Source organism: Dermochelys coriacea, chromosome 10 (assembly GCF_009764565.3).
Source record: "Dermochelys coriacea isolate rDerCor1 chromosome 10, rDerCor1.pri.v4, whole genome shotgun sequence".
In the NCBI taxonomy this organism is placed as follows: domain Eukaryota; kingdom Metazoa; phylum Chordata; order Testudines; family Dermochelyidae; genus Dermochelys; species Dermochelys coriacea.
The window spans coordinates 32,394,548-32,411,536 of record NC_050077.1 but is presented as its reverse complement, the minus strand read 5'-3'; the positions used below and the strand labels follow the sequence as shown (position 1 = coordinate 32,411,536).

Below are 16,989 nucleotides of genomic sequence, written 5' to 3'. Positions count from 1 at the left end.
CAGGGCAGGAACCCCCTCCTCTCCTCTTCCTCCCCTAAGTGTGCCACGTCTCCGCTCCTCCCCATCCCAGCGCTTCCCGCCAGCCACCTAAAGCAGTTTGGCGGAGCTTAGGACTTTCTGGGAGGGAGGGGGAGGAGTGGGGACGCAGCGCGCTTGGGGGAGGAGGTGGTAAAGAGGCGGGCCAAGGGTGGGGACTTGGGGGAAAAGGGTGGAATTGGGGCGGGGCAAGGATGCGCGGGGGCGGGACCAGGGGGGCCTTGAGCACGCAGGGGACAGAGGGGAAGTCGGTGCCTATGCCCTGAACCCCTCCTGCACTCTGCATCCCAACCCTGAGCTCCCTCTCGCACTCCGCAGCCCCTGACCTGAGCACCCAACCCCCTGCCCTGAGCCCCCGCTGCACCCTACACCCCTCCTGCACCCCAATGTCTTGCCTAGAGGCCTCTAACCCCTGCCTTGACCCCCCTGCCGCACACTCCTGCACCCCAACCCCCTGCCGCACCCCACACCCCTCCTGCAGCCCAACCCCCTGCCCTGAGCCCCCTTCTTCACTCCGCACCCCTCTGGCACCCGAACCCCCTGCGCCACAGCCCTACAATCATGGCTCTGCATACAATTTCACCACTCAGATGTGGCCCTCGGGCCAAAAAGTTTACCCACCCCTGAGCTAAACTTTTCACTGGTAAATGAATGGTGAGGTCCCAAGCGGACTTTGTGAACTCGGCTTCCTTCCTGGTAAAGGTGACTATACCATAATAAGGGGACTACGCAATGCATTCTGCAAGAACTATCTGAATTGGTTACATTATAGCAAAAGGCTATTCTGATAGGGTTTGTGTCCCGTTGTGAAATCCTCCACCAGAAGAAAGTTAATGGGTTACTACTGCCTGTCCAAGAATGTGCTACAGATCAGGTCTAGATAGGTGCAGGGATTACTTTAACTATAGGTCATACTACGTAGCAGTGACTGATTCTGGAAAGCAACAATGAAAAAATGTATCCACTTAGAAGTTAATTGGGTAGATTTAATTCGACACACCTGCATTTAATTTTAATTTTAAAAACCGAACTTTATAAAATGCCGCACTGATGTGTGCTAAAACATATTGTCTAATTACCTTCTCCTTTCATAGTGGATGGATAAAGTGAGGGCAGAACAGTGCCTCTCTGAAGTCTATGCCAATTCCATGCCAGTAATTAGCAGGCAGGAGGTGCCACAGTGTCTGAACTAAACTCTTATTCCCTGGAGAGAGACTAGAACTAACTTGCTTCCTCAGTCCTCTCAAATATAAATAAGCAATGACATACCTTCTCCCCTGAGAATTAAAATTAAAGCACAAAACTTAATAGGAAAACTGTATCTTTCCTTGTGGAGTATCTGTGTGAAATTTACAAGGAGCAGGTAATTCTCAAAGAACATGCAGATAAGCACTACAGTAGAAACGTTTACAAGCAGCAGGTGTCCAATTTAAACCTTGCCTTTTTAAAAAAAAAAAAAACTGTTTCCCAAAAAAAGTCAATAAAATTTCATGCTAAGTAAAACTAATTAGCTTGCGAGTAACCACTGCTGGAATGACAGTTATTCATCTCAACAAAAGAAATATCTGGCAGATGGAAGTTCGTTAAAGCAGAGTTCGCCATACATATTTTATGCGCCACACTCAGAATTTATAACCTGCGGTTCACTGAAGCGTTGCCAGTACACTTGATCAATAGAAAGCCACTATTATTTTTATCCAAAAGGTAAAGCTGCTGACAGGCTTTGAAGTCAAAGAATATTCACTCAGTGGCTCCCGCTGTTCAGCAATTGAAAAAAAAAAAAAGGCCAAGCCTTCAAATTTCAACTCTAACAAAGCAATGCTTACAGTAAAAACGGCAGCAGCGGGAAATAAAAAGGCACCCAGCCAGTCTTTTCGACAGCAACCACACTGTGAAAGCAACTATGTGAAAGGAGAAGAAGCTGAACAACGGTGGCTAGTAAGCTTCCATAGCCAGGGCTTTTATTTTCAACCCAATGATCAAAGCTCAGGAGACCCTCTTAAATCATCAGGAAAATAATCTAATTTAAAAAGCAAAACAAAGATTAAAACACAAGATTAAAACAAGCGTGGATTTTGCCTGCATTGCACTGCTTCTGAACAGGCAGGAGGAGAGTGGCTATGCTAAGTGAAGTCATTTCTCGGAGGACAGGGACATTTTCTCAATTTGATTTGTGCTAGAGCACAACTGCCCAAGGACGAAAGTAATATCTTTATTATCTGCTAAACATGACATGTCACCTTTAACTTCTCACTCAGGGGAGAAAAAGCTTACAGTGATCAGCAAATGTGCAGAAGTTGCTACAGAATCCAAAGGGTTATGTTAAGGGTCTAATACCAGGCTTTTTGCCTGATGAAACCGGGGAAAAACTAGAGACAAGAAAGGAGTCCACCTTTCTACCTTATATCCCAAAATAGTGGTCCTCTGCATCAGGCTGGGCTGCCTGGACAGAAACACCAGTTGGAAACATGACATTTATCAAATAGTCACCAATCGAGAACCCTAAATTGCCCCTAAATTTACATTATTTCTCTGCTCAGCTTTACTTTGTGCTAGATGGGTAGCTACATGTTACAGAAATATATCCAAAATTGGCTCCAAAGTGCTTACTGTGAGGTGCCTGCCACCATTATATGTGAGCTTGCAACTGCAGCTAGCCCAGCCTCCTACCCAACAACCCAACCCCTGTCCTGGATCCTCGAACAGGCAACTATTCACCAATTACCTTAAAGAGCTGTGCATTTTAAAATCCAGTGTTGAGTAGGCGTAACAGTTTTGAAGTGGACTATCCAACTTTGCCTCTCGAGAGCCCACTGGACCACCATTTTAAAAAGCAATGCACTCCCCTGTGACTCCCATACTATAGTGAGACCACCTGGAGACCTAATCTTTTGCTGACTAAGTGTGCACCTTCAGTCTCTCATACTGGGAGATAAACTTCTCGACAGGCAGAGTATTGCTACTTACAGGAATGTGAGGTAGTGGCACACGTCCATTTGCTTTGGCACTTTCTTGCATCTCTCGGCGATGCTGCTTTCGGAGTCTGTACGGTGGGATCCCATCTCTGCCAGGACAAAACGACAATATGTGCCACTTTAGTGCCTTCCATGAGCTGATCTCAAAGCACACTATGTTCATTTAAGCGTCATAACTCCCTTCTGAAGCAGGTATTATCTCTGTTTCATAGATGAGGAAACTGAAGGAGAAAGGTTCCTTGTACACTTGTCAAGTGAGCTGGTTAAGGACGATAGGAGCTAGTGAGGAGCAGTCAAATGTAAGAGAGTGCCATTTAAATATAACATATGAAGACAAACAACTGAATATTGACAAAATGTACATGTGCTTATATACAAATGCTAGAAGTCTAAATATTTTCCATCATTGTTTGCAGTGGTGTTGTAGCCATGCTGATTCCAGGATGTTGGAGAGACAATGTGGGTGAGGTAATATCATTTATTGGACCTGCTTCTGTTGGTGAAAGAGACAAGCTTTTGAGCTTTCAAAAATCTGTCTCTTTCACCAACAGAAGCTGGTTCAATAAAAGATACCATCTCTTCTCTCTAGAAGTCTAAATACTAAGATGGGTGAACTTGAGTGCATTAAAGGAGGATATTGATATAACAGGCATCATGGAAACTTGGTGGAATGAAGATAATCAATGGGACACAGTAATACCAGGGTACAACATATATAAGAATAAGAGAGTAGGTTGCACTGGTGGGGGAGTGGCACTATCAGTGAAAGAAAGCATTGAGTCAAATAAAGTAAAAATCTTAAATGACTCAAACTCTACCATAGGATCTCTATGGATAGAAATTCCATGCTTGAACAATAAGTATACAGCAGTAGCAATATACTACTGACCATCTGACGTAGGATGGTGACAGTGACTGTGAAATGCTCAGGGAGATTAGAGAGGCTGAAAAGGCAAAACACACAATAATAATGGAGGATTTCAGCTATCTTCATATTGACGGGTATTATGGCAAGGCACCTCCTTCGCCTCTCCAGGCAGTACAGGGGGCCTAGAGTAAATCAGTTTCATTCCAGAGAAATTTTATTCCTCACTCAAGGTTTTATTTTTCAGTGTTTACAAGGTGGGCCTCAGGGTAGGCCCAAGGAGTGCTCTTCAGCCAAACAAACAAAAAACAAGTTAATAACATAAAGAGATCTAAGAGTCATCTGCTTAGTGTGCAGTGACCGACAAAAAACTAACAGAATGCTAGGAACCATTAGGAAAGGAATAGATAATAAAACAAAAAATATCATAATGCCTCTATATAAATCAATGGTACTCCTAAACCTTGAATACTGTGTGCAATTCTGGTTGCCCCATCTCAAAGAAGATATATTAGAATTGGAAAAGGTACAGAGTAGGGCAACAAAAATGAATCAGGGTATGAAATAACTTCCATGTGAGGAAAAGTTAAAATGACTGGGACTGCTCAGCTTAGAAAAGAGACAACAGAGGTCTATAAAATCATGACTGCTATGGAGAATGTGAATAGGGAAGTGCTATTTACCCCTTCACACACACAAGAACTAGCGCTCACCAAAGAAATGTATAGGCAGCAGTTTAAAACAAGCAAAAGGCAGTACTTATTCACACAACGCACAGACAACCTGTAGAACTAGTTGCCACGGGGTACTGTGAAGTCCAAAAGTATAGCTGGGTTCAAAAAAGGATTAGATAAGTTTGATGGAGGATACTCCATCACTGGCTGTTAGTCAAGATGGTAGGGATGCAACCCCATGCTCTAGGTTTCCCTAAACCTCCAACTGGCTGAAGCTGGGACTGGGCGACAGGAGATGGATCACTCAAAATTGCCCTGTTCTGTCCATTCCCTCTGAAGCATCTGGCACTGGCCACAGTTGGAAGACAGGATACCTAGCTAGATGGACCACTGGTCTGACCCTATATGCCATTCTTCTGTTCTTATAACTTTATCTGCCTATATGACCACTAACTCCTATCAACATTTCTCTTTCTGTTCAAAACACTAGAAATTAAATGAGAAAATTTCATTAATGCAGCGTTCAGGTTCCCTGGCTGTATCTTCTGCCCTTCCAGAATGTCAAGTTCAGCAAAATTCATTCCTTTCCTATCATCTTTACCAGGATATAGAATTCCCCCTTTAATAAATTCACCCCAAGAGATGTTTCCAACCGAACCATGTGCTCATCCACATTTGCTGGCTTTCCCCCAGCACTTGGTTTAAAAATTTCTCTGTAACCTCTTTTAATTTTACATGCCAGCAATCTGGTTCTATTTCGGTCTAGGTGGAGCACTCATGGAAAAAACTTAGCGGATGCTTAGCATCCACCAACAGCCAGTACCCCTCACGCCTCCTGACCACTCACGGCCCCGCCGATCAACTCCTCCCTCTCAGCACATCCTGCCCTCCACGAGCGTGCAGGAGGCACGGGGGGGGGGAGAGGGGAGGAGCGCAATGGGGTGCACTTGTGGGAAGGGGTGGAAATGGGTGGGAAGGGGCAGGGTGGGGGGAGGGAAGAGGTGGGGTGGGGGCTTGAGGGAAAGGGTGGAGTAGGGGCAGGGTCTGGACCTTAGTGGGAGTTGAGCACCCCCGGGGAAAGGAGGAAGCCAGTGCCTGTGGTGCAAGCAAACAATGTGTGTTTTAATACAGCTAAATGTAAATACATATAACCAGGAACAATGAATGTAGGCCATTCTTACACAATGGGGGACCATATCTTGGGAAGCAGTGACTCTAAAAAAGATTGAGGGTCATGGTGGAAAATCAGCTGAACATGAGCTCCCAGTGCAATGCTGTGGCCAAAAGGACAAATGGGATCCTTGGATGCATAATCAAGGGAATCACAAGCAGAAATAGAGAGGTTATTTTACCTCTATATTTGGCAGTTGGTGCAACTACTGCTAGAATACCGTGTCCAGGTCTTGAGTCCTCAATTCAAGAATGATGCTGATTAACTGGAGAGGGTTCAGAGAAAAGCTACGAGAATGATTAAAGGATTAGAAAATCTGTCTATAGTGGTAGACTCAAGGAGCTCAATCTATTTAGCTTAACAAAGAGAAGGTTAAGGGGTGGCTTGTTTATAGTCTATAAGTACCTACATGGGGAACAAATATTTAATGATGAGCTCTTCAATCTAGTGGAGAAAGGTCTAACATGATCCAATGGCTGGAAACTGAAGCTAGACAAATTCAGACTGGAAATAAGGCATAATTAACCATTGGAACACACTACCATGGGCGGGGGGTGGGGGTGGGGGAATTCTCCATCCCCGGCATTTTTAAATCAAGACAGGATTTTTTTCTAAAAGCTCTGCTCCAGGAATGATTTTGGGGCAGTTCTCTAGCCTGTGCTATGCAGGGGGTCAGACTAGATGATCACGATGGTCCCTTCTGGCTCGGAATCTATGAGGAAAATGTAAGGCTGACAGGCAGTCCTGTCCCTATTCTTCCTGCCCGTCTCCTGTCACTCACCCCCAGGTCTTCCTTTCCAGTATCCCATCCCGCTCCTCTAACTTCACCTATGCCCCACTCCTTGATCCACAACTGCTCTCCTACCAACGCATCCCTATTTCTTCCCCTCTCATAATCATCCATCTTCTTGTTGCACCTCAAAGCTCTTTGCCACCTCTGATAGCCCTGATCACCTTCCCCTCCCACAGAACATCTGCACGGGTAATTTATTTTCTTTTAAAAAAGAATGTCTGCACCTTCTGAATATTCTGCTGTAGTCCGATTACATCTCCCCAAAATACAAAAAACCCTTGGACAGAGGCAGGTGGTAGCAAGAAGCCTCCTTTCTTTATTTCAGATTTCTGCCTATGGCTGGATTTGAGCTCATAGTGACCGGGCATTGCTCAGGTTCAATGGCTGTAACATTCCTCCTTGAACTATCCAGTTCCCATGATTCATAGATAGCTTCCAACTGCCTTAGCCTCTATCTCTGCACATGCACAGTGTAATCTGTTTGGTGCGGGAGCTTTAGAACTGCTTCGTGCATGCTTAACTAGAGAACCAAACTCTTTGGCTAACAACTCTGTAATTTGATTTGCCTCGAAGGGCTAGTGGGTGGTATGCACTCTTTTAGGGTAACTCTTGAGCGTTTGAGTTCCTGGTGCAATTATCTCAGCCCTGGTTTGCTATCTGTGTACAAAAAATAGAGATTGCTAAAACAAGTGAACTTAGAGAAAAACTGGGGTGGGTTTTTTTGGGGGGAAGGGGGACTATAATTTGGAAATCCCTTGGTCATATGGCTCCAAATTTGCATCAGTAACCAAACCCCATGCCATTAGGAGGCACACCAAATTTCAAGGCAATCTGAGTAACCAGGTGGATTTTAGAGCACTTAGAAGAGTTGCGCTTTAAACAGCTGGTCTTAACCTTCAATGTAGCAGAGCTAGTGCTCTGCTGTAATACAGTGAGTAGACCATAGATTGGTCTGGGAGAGGAGGAGGAAGAAAAGGCAGTACAAGGATAACTATAGTAAGGAAAATTCAGCCTGGAAATCAGGAAGACATTTTTAAATACTGAGGGTAGTTAACCACTGGAGCAGCTTCCAAAGGGATGTGGTGGATTCCCTATCACTGATATCTTTCTAAAAGATACTCTAACTCAACCAGAAGTTATGGGCTTAACCCAGGAATCACTGGATGAAAATTTGAGACCTATGCTATGCAGGAGGTCAGGCAAGATGATTGCCATGTTCCCTTCTGGCCTTAAAATCTATGGATTGTTACTGCATGGTTGGGTTCTGCTGAAAGTTCCAAAGAACAGTTTCTAATTAGCTCTGTTACCATGCATCTGAGGAGCCTCATCCTCCCACATTCAGGTGCTATGGTGCATAACAGTAAGTGTGTTCCTCCTTTCCCCTCGCCCAGTGGCCTCTGAACCCATCCATCTGCTCTGAGGACACTGCCACATGTGGGTGGTGACTAGAGCTGGTCCACTCATCCACTGCAAGTAACAGCCATTGTAAATGTCTAGTTTTTCCATCAAATAATTATTTGCATATGTTTCCATTTTTGTACCCACACCGTGCTAACGCTCAGGAGGTTAGCCATTTGTTCAGACAGGTGGCTGTAAATTTGTTGTTCAGTGTTTAGAGGGGACTGCTCCAGCTACTTAAAGAGTTTCTGTGTCATTTCACTAATTCCCTTCTGTTTTCTCTTTCAGCTCATGGATGAGCAGGGGAAATGCAGAGCACAATAAAGAAAGAGTTAGTGGCTGCAATTAAGTATATTTAGTTATTTTCCCAATTATTTTTGAATGGTTATAATGTTAGTGTATATGTCTCATTTACTCAGAAAATGTCTGGCCCTTGATCCTAATATTTGTTAATGTTTAATACAGGTTTTGCAATTTAAGCTGTGAATAATGTAGAATACAGAGCTAATTTATATCTAATTCAGCGTGTTCTGCTCATTACACAAGATGTTTCTCCAACACGGCAGAGACCAGCCTACCTGATACCTTGGTTGCACTGGGGATTGCACATCTGAGGCAGAGCCAAGAGGAGCCAAGTAGATGCCTTGGCTGCCACTAAGAGAGAAGCAGCAGCATACAGAGCACAGAGAAGTTGCTGAAAGGCAGGGCAAAGCACTGTGTAACAGAGCTAGGCAGAGGCTTTGATCCACACTCGCACTGTGAGTCCCAGTGCAGGAGGGGCAATGCACAGCTAGCTCTGTGGTGGTGAACTCCGTCACAAAGTTCAGGGCAGCTGCACGTGTATTCCCCCTCTATGGGCCACCAAGGGCATCCACTGTAAGCTTTCATCTCCAAGCCATCACCTCTCTTGGGCAGAGAACCACATCTCACTCACTCCTGACTGGGGTTTATCCAGGCTGTACAGTTCCCTGCCTATACTGTGTTATTTCCTGCAAGCCAGACTGCCTAAGCAGGCCAGTGTCTTTGTTTTGCTCTCTCCTCAGAGGCTATAAAGAGCATATTTTCCACTGTCATAAGTTACTACTCAGCTCATCTAAGCAAGCACATTTATTCATAAGGAAAAAGCATTAGCATCAGAGAATCATAGGGTGAGTAGGGACCGCAAGAGTCATCTAGTCTAAACCCCTCAAGTCGCAGGATTTGTTGGGTCTAAACCATTCAAGAGAGATGGCTGTCCAGCCTCCTTGTGAAAACTTCCAGTGAAGGAGCTTTCATAAGCTCCCGAGGCAGTCTGTTCCATTGTCCTGCTCTTCTTAGAGTTAGGAAGTTTTTCCTGAGATTTAATCTAAATCTGCTGTGCTGTAGTTTTAATCCATTGCCTCTTGTCCTGCCCTCTGTGGCAGGAGAGAACAACTTTTCTCCATCTTTTTTTATGGCAGCCTTTCAAATATTTGAAGACTGCTATCATGTCCCGCTCAATCTCCTCTTTTCCAAACTAAACTTACCCAGTTCCTTCAGCCTTTGCTCATATGGCTTACATTCCATCCCTTTGATCATTTTTGTCGCTCGCCTCTGGATCCTTTCCAGGTTTTCTACATCCTTTCTATAAACTGGACACAGTACTCCAGCTGAAGCCTAACCAGCGCTGAGTAGAGCAGTACTATCGCCTCCTGTGACTGGCATGCTATGCTTCTATTAATGCAATCTAAAATTGCATTTGCTTTTTTTTTTGCTGACTCATGTTGAGATCCATCACAACTCCCAGATCATTCACAGCAGTGCTGCTGCCAAGCCAGTTATTCCCTATTCTGTATTTGTGCATTTGTTTTTTTTCCCCCCTAAGTGTAGCACCTTACACTTGTCTTTGTTGAATTTCATTTTGGTATCTATAGCCCAGTCCCCCAATTTGTCAGGATCCCTCTGAATTTTAGCTCTATCCTCCAAAGTGTTGGCAACCTCCCTACCCCCCCAGCTTTGTGTCATTTGCAAATCTGATCAGTCTGCTGTCTATTCCCACATCCAGGTCATTAATAAAGATGTTAAACAGCACCGGAGTCAGAACAGATCCCTGTGGAACCTCACTTGAGACCTCCCTCCAGTCTGGCATCATTCCATTAGTAGTTACTCTTTGTTTGTGGCTGTTTCACCAATTATGTATCCACTTAATGGCAGTTCTGCCAACCCCACACTTCTCCAGCTTGCTTATCAGAATGTCATGTGGCACTGTGTCAAAAGTCCTGCTGAAGTCCAGGTATATTATGTCCACCACATTCCCCCTATTCACCAAACCAGTTACCCTGTCAAAGAAGGAAATCAAGATGCTTTGGCATGATGTGCTCTTAGTAAATCATGCTGGTTTCTAGTGATTACCTCTTCATCCTCCAGGTATTCACAAATTGAGTTTTATACATTGCTTTAGTAGCTTCTCAGGTATCGAAGTCAGGCTGTCTGGTCTATAATTCTCCATCTCCTCCTTTTTAAAGATGGGCACTATATTAGCCCTTCTCCAGTCTTCCGGGACCTCTCCTATCATCCATGAGTTAGCAAATATTATTGCCAATGGCTCCAAGATTTCCTCAGTAAATTATAGAGAAAACATATTAAAAACAATATAAGAACCAACACACGCATGATAATAAGCTTAAGCAGGGGCTCTAGTAGGAGTTAGTCCTTCAAACCAAGCCAACGAGTTTTTCTATGGTTACAAGTTCATAACAGCCTAAGGTCAGAATGAGCACACCCATGATTAGTTTAGTCTTTCCTTTTGATTAAAGCTTGGGCCTTTGATCTTCAGATTCCAGCAACACGTAATTGGTAGATAATGGTCCCCTCCTCAGGGTGTAGCTTGAAAAAGCTGGGCTTCTGCATAATCAGAGGTGGGGAGTTGGATTCACCTCTACCTAGAGGCCCCCAGGCAAACCACTTGATGCTGTCCAAAAGTCCATTCTTGTCTGGCTCATTGTTCAATATAATCCTTTGAAGTTCCGAACACTTCCCTGGGCTCACAATAATACATAAGTTTTGTATTTAATACAATGGATTCCAAAGATACTTACATTTAATCCAATGAGGTTTTTCAAGGTCTTGCAGGAAATTGTCATACCTGTCACACACTAACTCTACTCCTGCTGCTGGCATCATACTCGGGGGCATACTGAGTGCTGACACAGTATCTTTTACAGGTGTTGCGGGCACCAGGTTTTAAGACCTTAATAAGAACATAAGAATGGCCATACTGGGTCAGACCAAATGTCCATGTAGCCCAGTATCCTGTCTTCCAACGGGGCCAATGCCAGGTGCCCCAGAGGAAATGAACACAACAGGTAATCATTAAGTGATCCATCCCCTATCACCCATTCCCAGCTTCTGGCAAAGAGGCTAGGGATACCATCCCTGGCTAAAAGCCACTGATGGACCTATCCTCCATGAATTTATCTAGCTTTTTTGAACCCTTTTATAGTCTTGGCCTTCACATCATCCTCTCGCAAAGACTTCCACAGGTTGACTGTCTGTTGTGTGAAAACAACCATTGCTACCACTGCTGGTGGTAAATCATTTTTGGCTTAGTACAGATGGGCCCAAAGCGGTTGCCCAACTGTAAAACCCCCCTCAAGAATTGTACTCTCATTTTCACCAAGACACATCCATACTATTTCAGAGGCTTATTTACCATTCCTAGTTCGACAAAAATACAAATATAAAACATAATAAAAGTGGTGCTCAGAGAGGACAACAACCCATGGAGACTGTATTATAAAACATGGAAAACAAGTTTATAGCCTAATGAAATTGGATTCTTTAGAAAGAAATCAAGGGGAAAAAACAAATACCCATTTAGGAATGTTGGAGTTTTAATTTTTGCAGGTTATTATAGTTTCTCCTGACACAGCAAGAGCAATGAAATTTGAAATCTTTGAAATACAAATTAAACTCGCTGAGGTAGTGTTTTTAGTTCTCAGACACTGTTTCACTAGACACACACAACTTCTCTTTACAACTGTTATTCTATGCAACTCTAACAACAAATAACCACGGCTTCATTCTGAAAAGCAGCACAAGTAATCCAGTCACAATGCAACTCGCAATATTTCGATAATTCACATTTACACTGGCCAGCTGTGTTTATTATTGTGTTAAATAAAATTACTAAATATATTCTTTATATTTGCTTCCAAATATTGCATAAAACAAAGCTGTTTAAAACTGTCACATTACCAGTTCCTGCATTCCCTTCACACACTATTTGACAATGAGAACAGACTGGTTACTGTACACTAAGCCTGAACAACCAAAGAATTACAACTACCAAACTGTTCAAGGAACAATAAAGGAGCAGTCTTGTATTACAACTTATGTTTGCTACCAAACAGTTATTGCAATAGGCACTTAATTCAGTTGCTGTCTTTTTTCAAATAAAACAAGAGGACTTGTGGCACCTTAGAGACTAACAAATTTATTAGAGCATAAGCTTTTGTTGGCTACAGCCCACTTCATCGGATGCATAGAACGGAACATATAGTAAGAAGATCATATACCAGCTAATTTTGCTGCTACAGACTAACATGGATTATATCTTCTTACTATATGTTCCATTCGATGCATCCGATGAAGTGGGCTGTAGCCCACGAAAGCTTATGCTCTAATAAAATTGTTAGTCTCTAAAGTGCCACAAGTACTCCTATTCTTTTTGCGGATACAGACTAACACGGCTGCTACTCTGAAACCTATCTTTTTCAAATGTTAGTGACTAAAATTCATATTGTCCTCGAAGGATAATTCTCTTTCCTTATTACTGTGGGCATACAGGATTGCTACAGATTTGCTAGTGTGACTCAATTACCTCATATGAATGGAATTTTATTGAGTAACCAAAACACTCAAAATGAAATTTGATTAAACAGACATGATTAATGACAAGTGCTTTTTAATATGAGGACAACTGACAAAACAGAAACTTAGGCTAATTATGACTCTGCTTATTGGTTGCAAGTAATGTAATGGAAGAAAAACACAAATCTCAGAACACTACCTATACTGCACCAAGTCAGTAACATCATCCAAAGAGCCAAGTGTTTTTCTGAGAGTTATAATGTGGAAGTGTTGCTATAACAACAGGCTATTGTGATGGCTTTCATTGTAGGGCATCCTTTTCTTTAATGGTGAATGTTCACATGGAAAATAAATTTAGAACCATTCTAGTTAAATAAACCAGTTTCATCAATGTCCATTCAAAATGTAGCTCTCTCCAGACAAAATGACAATAGAAATACTGATAATTTTACAGAAGATGCTTTCCGTATGGAATCGTTTTATCTATTTCTGTTATAAAGTCAAGGTCTGGTATATATGTAACAGTGGTGAGCCCATGGCTAAACACCAAACACGGTAGCAGAGTACAACTTGTGTATTCTAAGCAGCTTAAACATTCATGGTAAACGCAGCATTATGTTGGCAGGTAGGATGCTACAAGGATTTTATTTTTTTTTAAATTCTCTGCAACACCAGTCCCAGAGGAAAGAGCAGACTTTTGTTCAGAGCACAGTAGTGAAAGGCTAATAATGGTCTCTAATCTATCCAGCTTCAAACACATGTTCAGCCCTGCTGGGCTGCCTTTGATGTCACTTTAACTAGATTCCCCAGTGCCACCTCTGAACTCGGAACATTCCTTCATTCAATGCACTATGCCAACTCAACCAGAGGAAGCAAATTCAAAAGATAAGCACTTTAATTTTATCCCAACAAAACCTCATTCAATAGATGGGGAAAGCAATGAAAACCAACACCATACTTTTGTTTTCCTTTTGTCAGGTAATTTTATTGGAGATATTTTCAATAGCTAGAGATGTTAAAAAGTAGTCCATGATTTTCTTTTGCAGCAAGTTTGCTTTTAAGTAACTTTATAAAACTGAATTGACATGTTTGACTGGATGATCTTTGCTAGTACCAAAAAGAACTGCTGTTGGACTAAGAGGGAGGAGAGCTGGTGAGAGGGTTTGTGACTATCTTTTCTTTTTTTTCCAATGATAATTATTTAATGATACATTTCTAATCTGCTAGTCTGGAAACACTGGGGCTTCCTCTCCTTTCGAGACAGATAGGCAACCACAACCAGTAATGATGGATTCTTTTGTTGGCCTGTAGCCAGGGCTCCCAGGTTATTTTCCTTTTCTCCCAAGTAGATAGCTTCCAAGTCCAATCCATTAACTCTACACTTGGAATAATTATTTGGGGTTTTTAAATTAAAACTGCTAACAAACTTCCAGGATAAGAATTTAAGATCATTTTGGATCACTGGCCATGAGAGAGGCAGGAAGCAAATCAGCAGGTAAGATGCCATTTTCTGAACCATCACTTCTACCAATACACAATTATGAATATTTGACTCGTCAGCCCTCTTTCACAGAAGCAAGCAGTGGGGTGGGAACTTCTTACAAACCCTTTGGTTAAACACCCTCAGGTGAGGAAATGGAATCTAGGATGTCATGTTTTCAAGGGTGACCAGAGGACCAAACTGCTACCCTAAACTCAGTTATTCATGTGCAGCTTCTCTTCCTCTCACCCAGGAAACAATAAGAAAAGGAGTACTTGTGGCACCTTAGAGACTAACAAATTTATTAGAGCATAAGCTTTCGTGAGCTACAGCTCACTTCATCGGATGCATTTGGTGGAAATACGGCTGCTACTCTGAAACCAGGAAACAATGGCTCAAGTGCAGTGACAGCTTTTACCTTGGTTAGGCAAGAACATTGCTCTGCCCTCCATATTTCAGCGGAATGGTCTCTCATCCACCTTTGCAATAGCGGCCCTGGACATCCACCTGGTAACATAAGCAATGTATGTGCTGGCCTAAATTCAACTACTTTCTGGTTAGAAACAGAGCCATATTCCTGACATCTAACATATGCCTGTCCTTTTCCCTTTCCAGGAAGAGATCTTACAAATGAAACCACTGACTCAGGGCATATCTACACTGCATCTGGAGGCCTAACTCCAGCTTGGGAAGACATACATGCACTACTTTGATCAGAGGAAGTGTGCTAAAAATAGCAGTGTAGCTAGGATGACCAGATGTCCCTATTTTATAGGGACAGTCCCGATATTTGGGGGCATTTTCTTCTATAGGTGCCTATTACTCCCCATCCCGTCCTGATTTTTCACACTTGCTGTCTGGTCACCCTAAGTGTAGCCGTGGCACCGACATGGGCTAGCCTCTCTGGCACAATCATATCTGAGACCCTAAGTACCTACTTGGGCTGCTAGCCCTTCCCACTACCCAGGTCGTGACAGCTACACTGCTATTTTTAGCGAGCAGCTCAATCAAAGCTAGTGCATGTACGCCTGCCTGAAGTGGAAATTATGCTGTAGACAAGCCCACAGATAAACCTGCACACGCAACAAGGCCCAGAGAAGAGAATTACATTCCTTTTTTACTGCGATAAAGGGCTGGGAAGGGCACATTCACTCTTGGTTAGAATTTGTAGGCTTTGCAAAACTGCGAGTCTAAGAGGAATTTAATGAGAGGGTGGTGGTTTGGCATCTATGGAGGCTGGGAGGTCATTCCTTTTGAAGGAAGCAACATCGAAGGAGGCATGGGAAATGCAAGAAGGAAACGAATGAGCATTGAGGCATGGAGGAGCAAGAGAGGCAAGATGGAAAACAGAAACAGAGAATATCCGACTTGAGGACCAAGGCAGAACTAAGCAGGAACTTGCAGAGGAGTGTAAATTTAATATGCTAAAGAAGAACTCCAGCAAAGGGCTGCTAATATGGGGCTGATGTGGTCTTATTATAATACAGTGGCTAAGTGTACCCTGTTCCTCTTTGTGCCTACTCCATATAAAGAATAAGGGCCTGCCACCAGTAAATGGAATTACTCCTTTAGTTCAGGTGAAGACGACCTGCAGTTTTTATGCTGACTGTCTTGTGTTCTGCCCTGCTGATGACCAAATGGTAGGCGCTGCTATATAATCAACAGGTGAGGAAGATGGCATCAGACTTGCCACTATGTAGAATGTTATCACAATTGTTTAAGTGTGGGATTTAAAAAAAAAAATTAAAATGACTTCTCTATCTCCCACAACAGGCAACATTCTCACCAACCTTTGCAGAGGAACTGTGAGGGGCAGAGGGCCAAGAAGGAGACTGAGGGAAGGATCAAGGAAAGAGAAAGTTCCACCTCTAAAGTTTCCCCTGCACTCTGCCCACTCCATCCATGGGCCTCATCCCTTTCACCTGAAGGGACCACCTATAAGGCTTTATGGCCTTAAAGATGCAGAAATTATCGGGTAGGGTTCTCTGGCCTGTAACACACAGGCACAGGAAGTGGTCAGACTAGATTATCAGAATGGCTGCTTCTGGCCTTATTTATGGATTTATGCCAGGACAAGACGAGAAGGGCGTAGAGACTCTTAGTGCAGTACTTAGCCAAAGAGCTAGCTGGTCACATGGCACTGGTTCCTCCTTGTTCCGAGTCACTACATTTTATTAGAAGCAGCTAAATACACTGCAAACCCTTTGCCAAATATGACTTTTCTGTGTAAACAACTGCTATAGCTGCTACAGGGTTATGTAATCATAGTGTGTAGGGAAAGTAGGCCACTGATCCTGAACTAAAGGGAAGGGGCTCACGAATAAATCTATTAACACCAAGTCCACATCATGGCCTCTCTCCTGAGGTTGCCAGCAAAGGGGCTAATTTTGATAATGTGTTTCCAGTCACTTGCACACTAGGAAATGGATTAGGAAAATCAGCTTCTGTTCACTGAACTGCCACCAGATGACAACAACTTCAGTTGCTACTAACTTTGACCAGAGTGGAATTGATTACCTAAATGTAGAAAATATGGTCTGATTATGATGATGAAGGTCAAGGCTTTGGATGTAAGCAAAAGCTAAGAGATGATCACATAAGACTCTATTGTCTCTGGACAAAATTTAAATAGCGAGGGATATATTGTGTGGTACCCAGGGACCTAAACTGAGCTCCAAATTATAAGAATAAAAATCACATTTTCCTCTCTGTCAAGCCTGTGGAGCTGCTCCTCTACCTCACTAGGTAGAGGGCATGATTTTAACCC

The 16,989-nt window shown here is 43.1% G+C and overlaps 1 protein-coding gene across 12 annotated transcripts in view; it reads right to left on the bottom strand.

The window, feature by feature from the left end:
* AXIN1 (axin 1) overlaps positions 1 to 16,989 on the bottom strand; it is a 181,531-nt gene that overhangs the window by 45,443 nt on the left and 119,099 nt on the right. For all 12 annotated transcript variants that reach the window (XM_038418525.2, XM_038418526.2, XM_038418527.2 and 9 more), the window contains exon 4: positions 3,004 to 3,100. In XM_038418525.2, the coding sequence (XP_038274453.1) occupies positions 3,004 to 3,100 (97 nt within the window). The remainder of the gene's footprint in view (positions 1 to 3,003; positions 3,101 to 16,989) is intronic.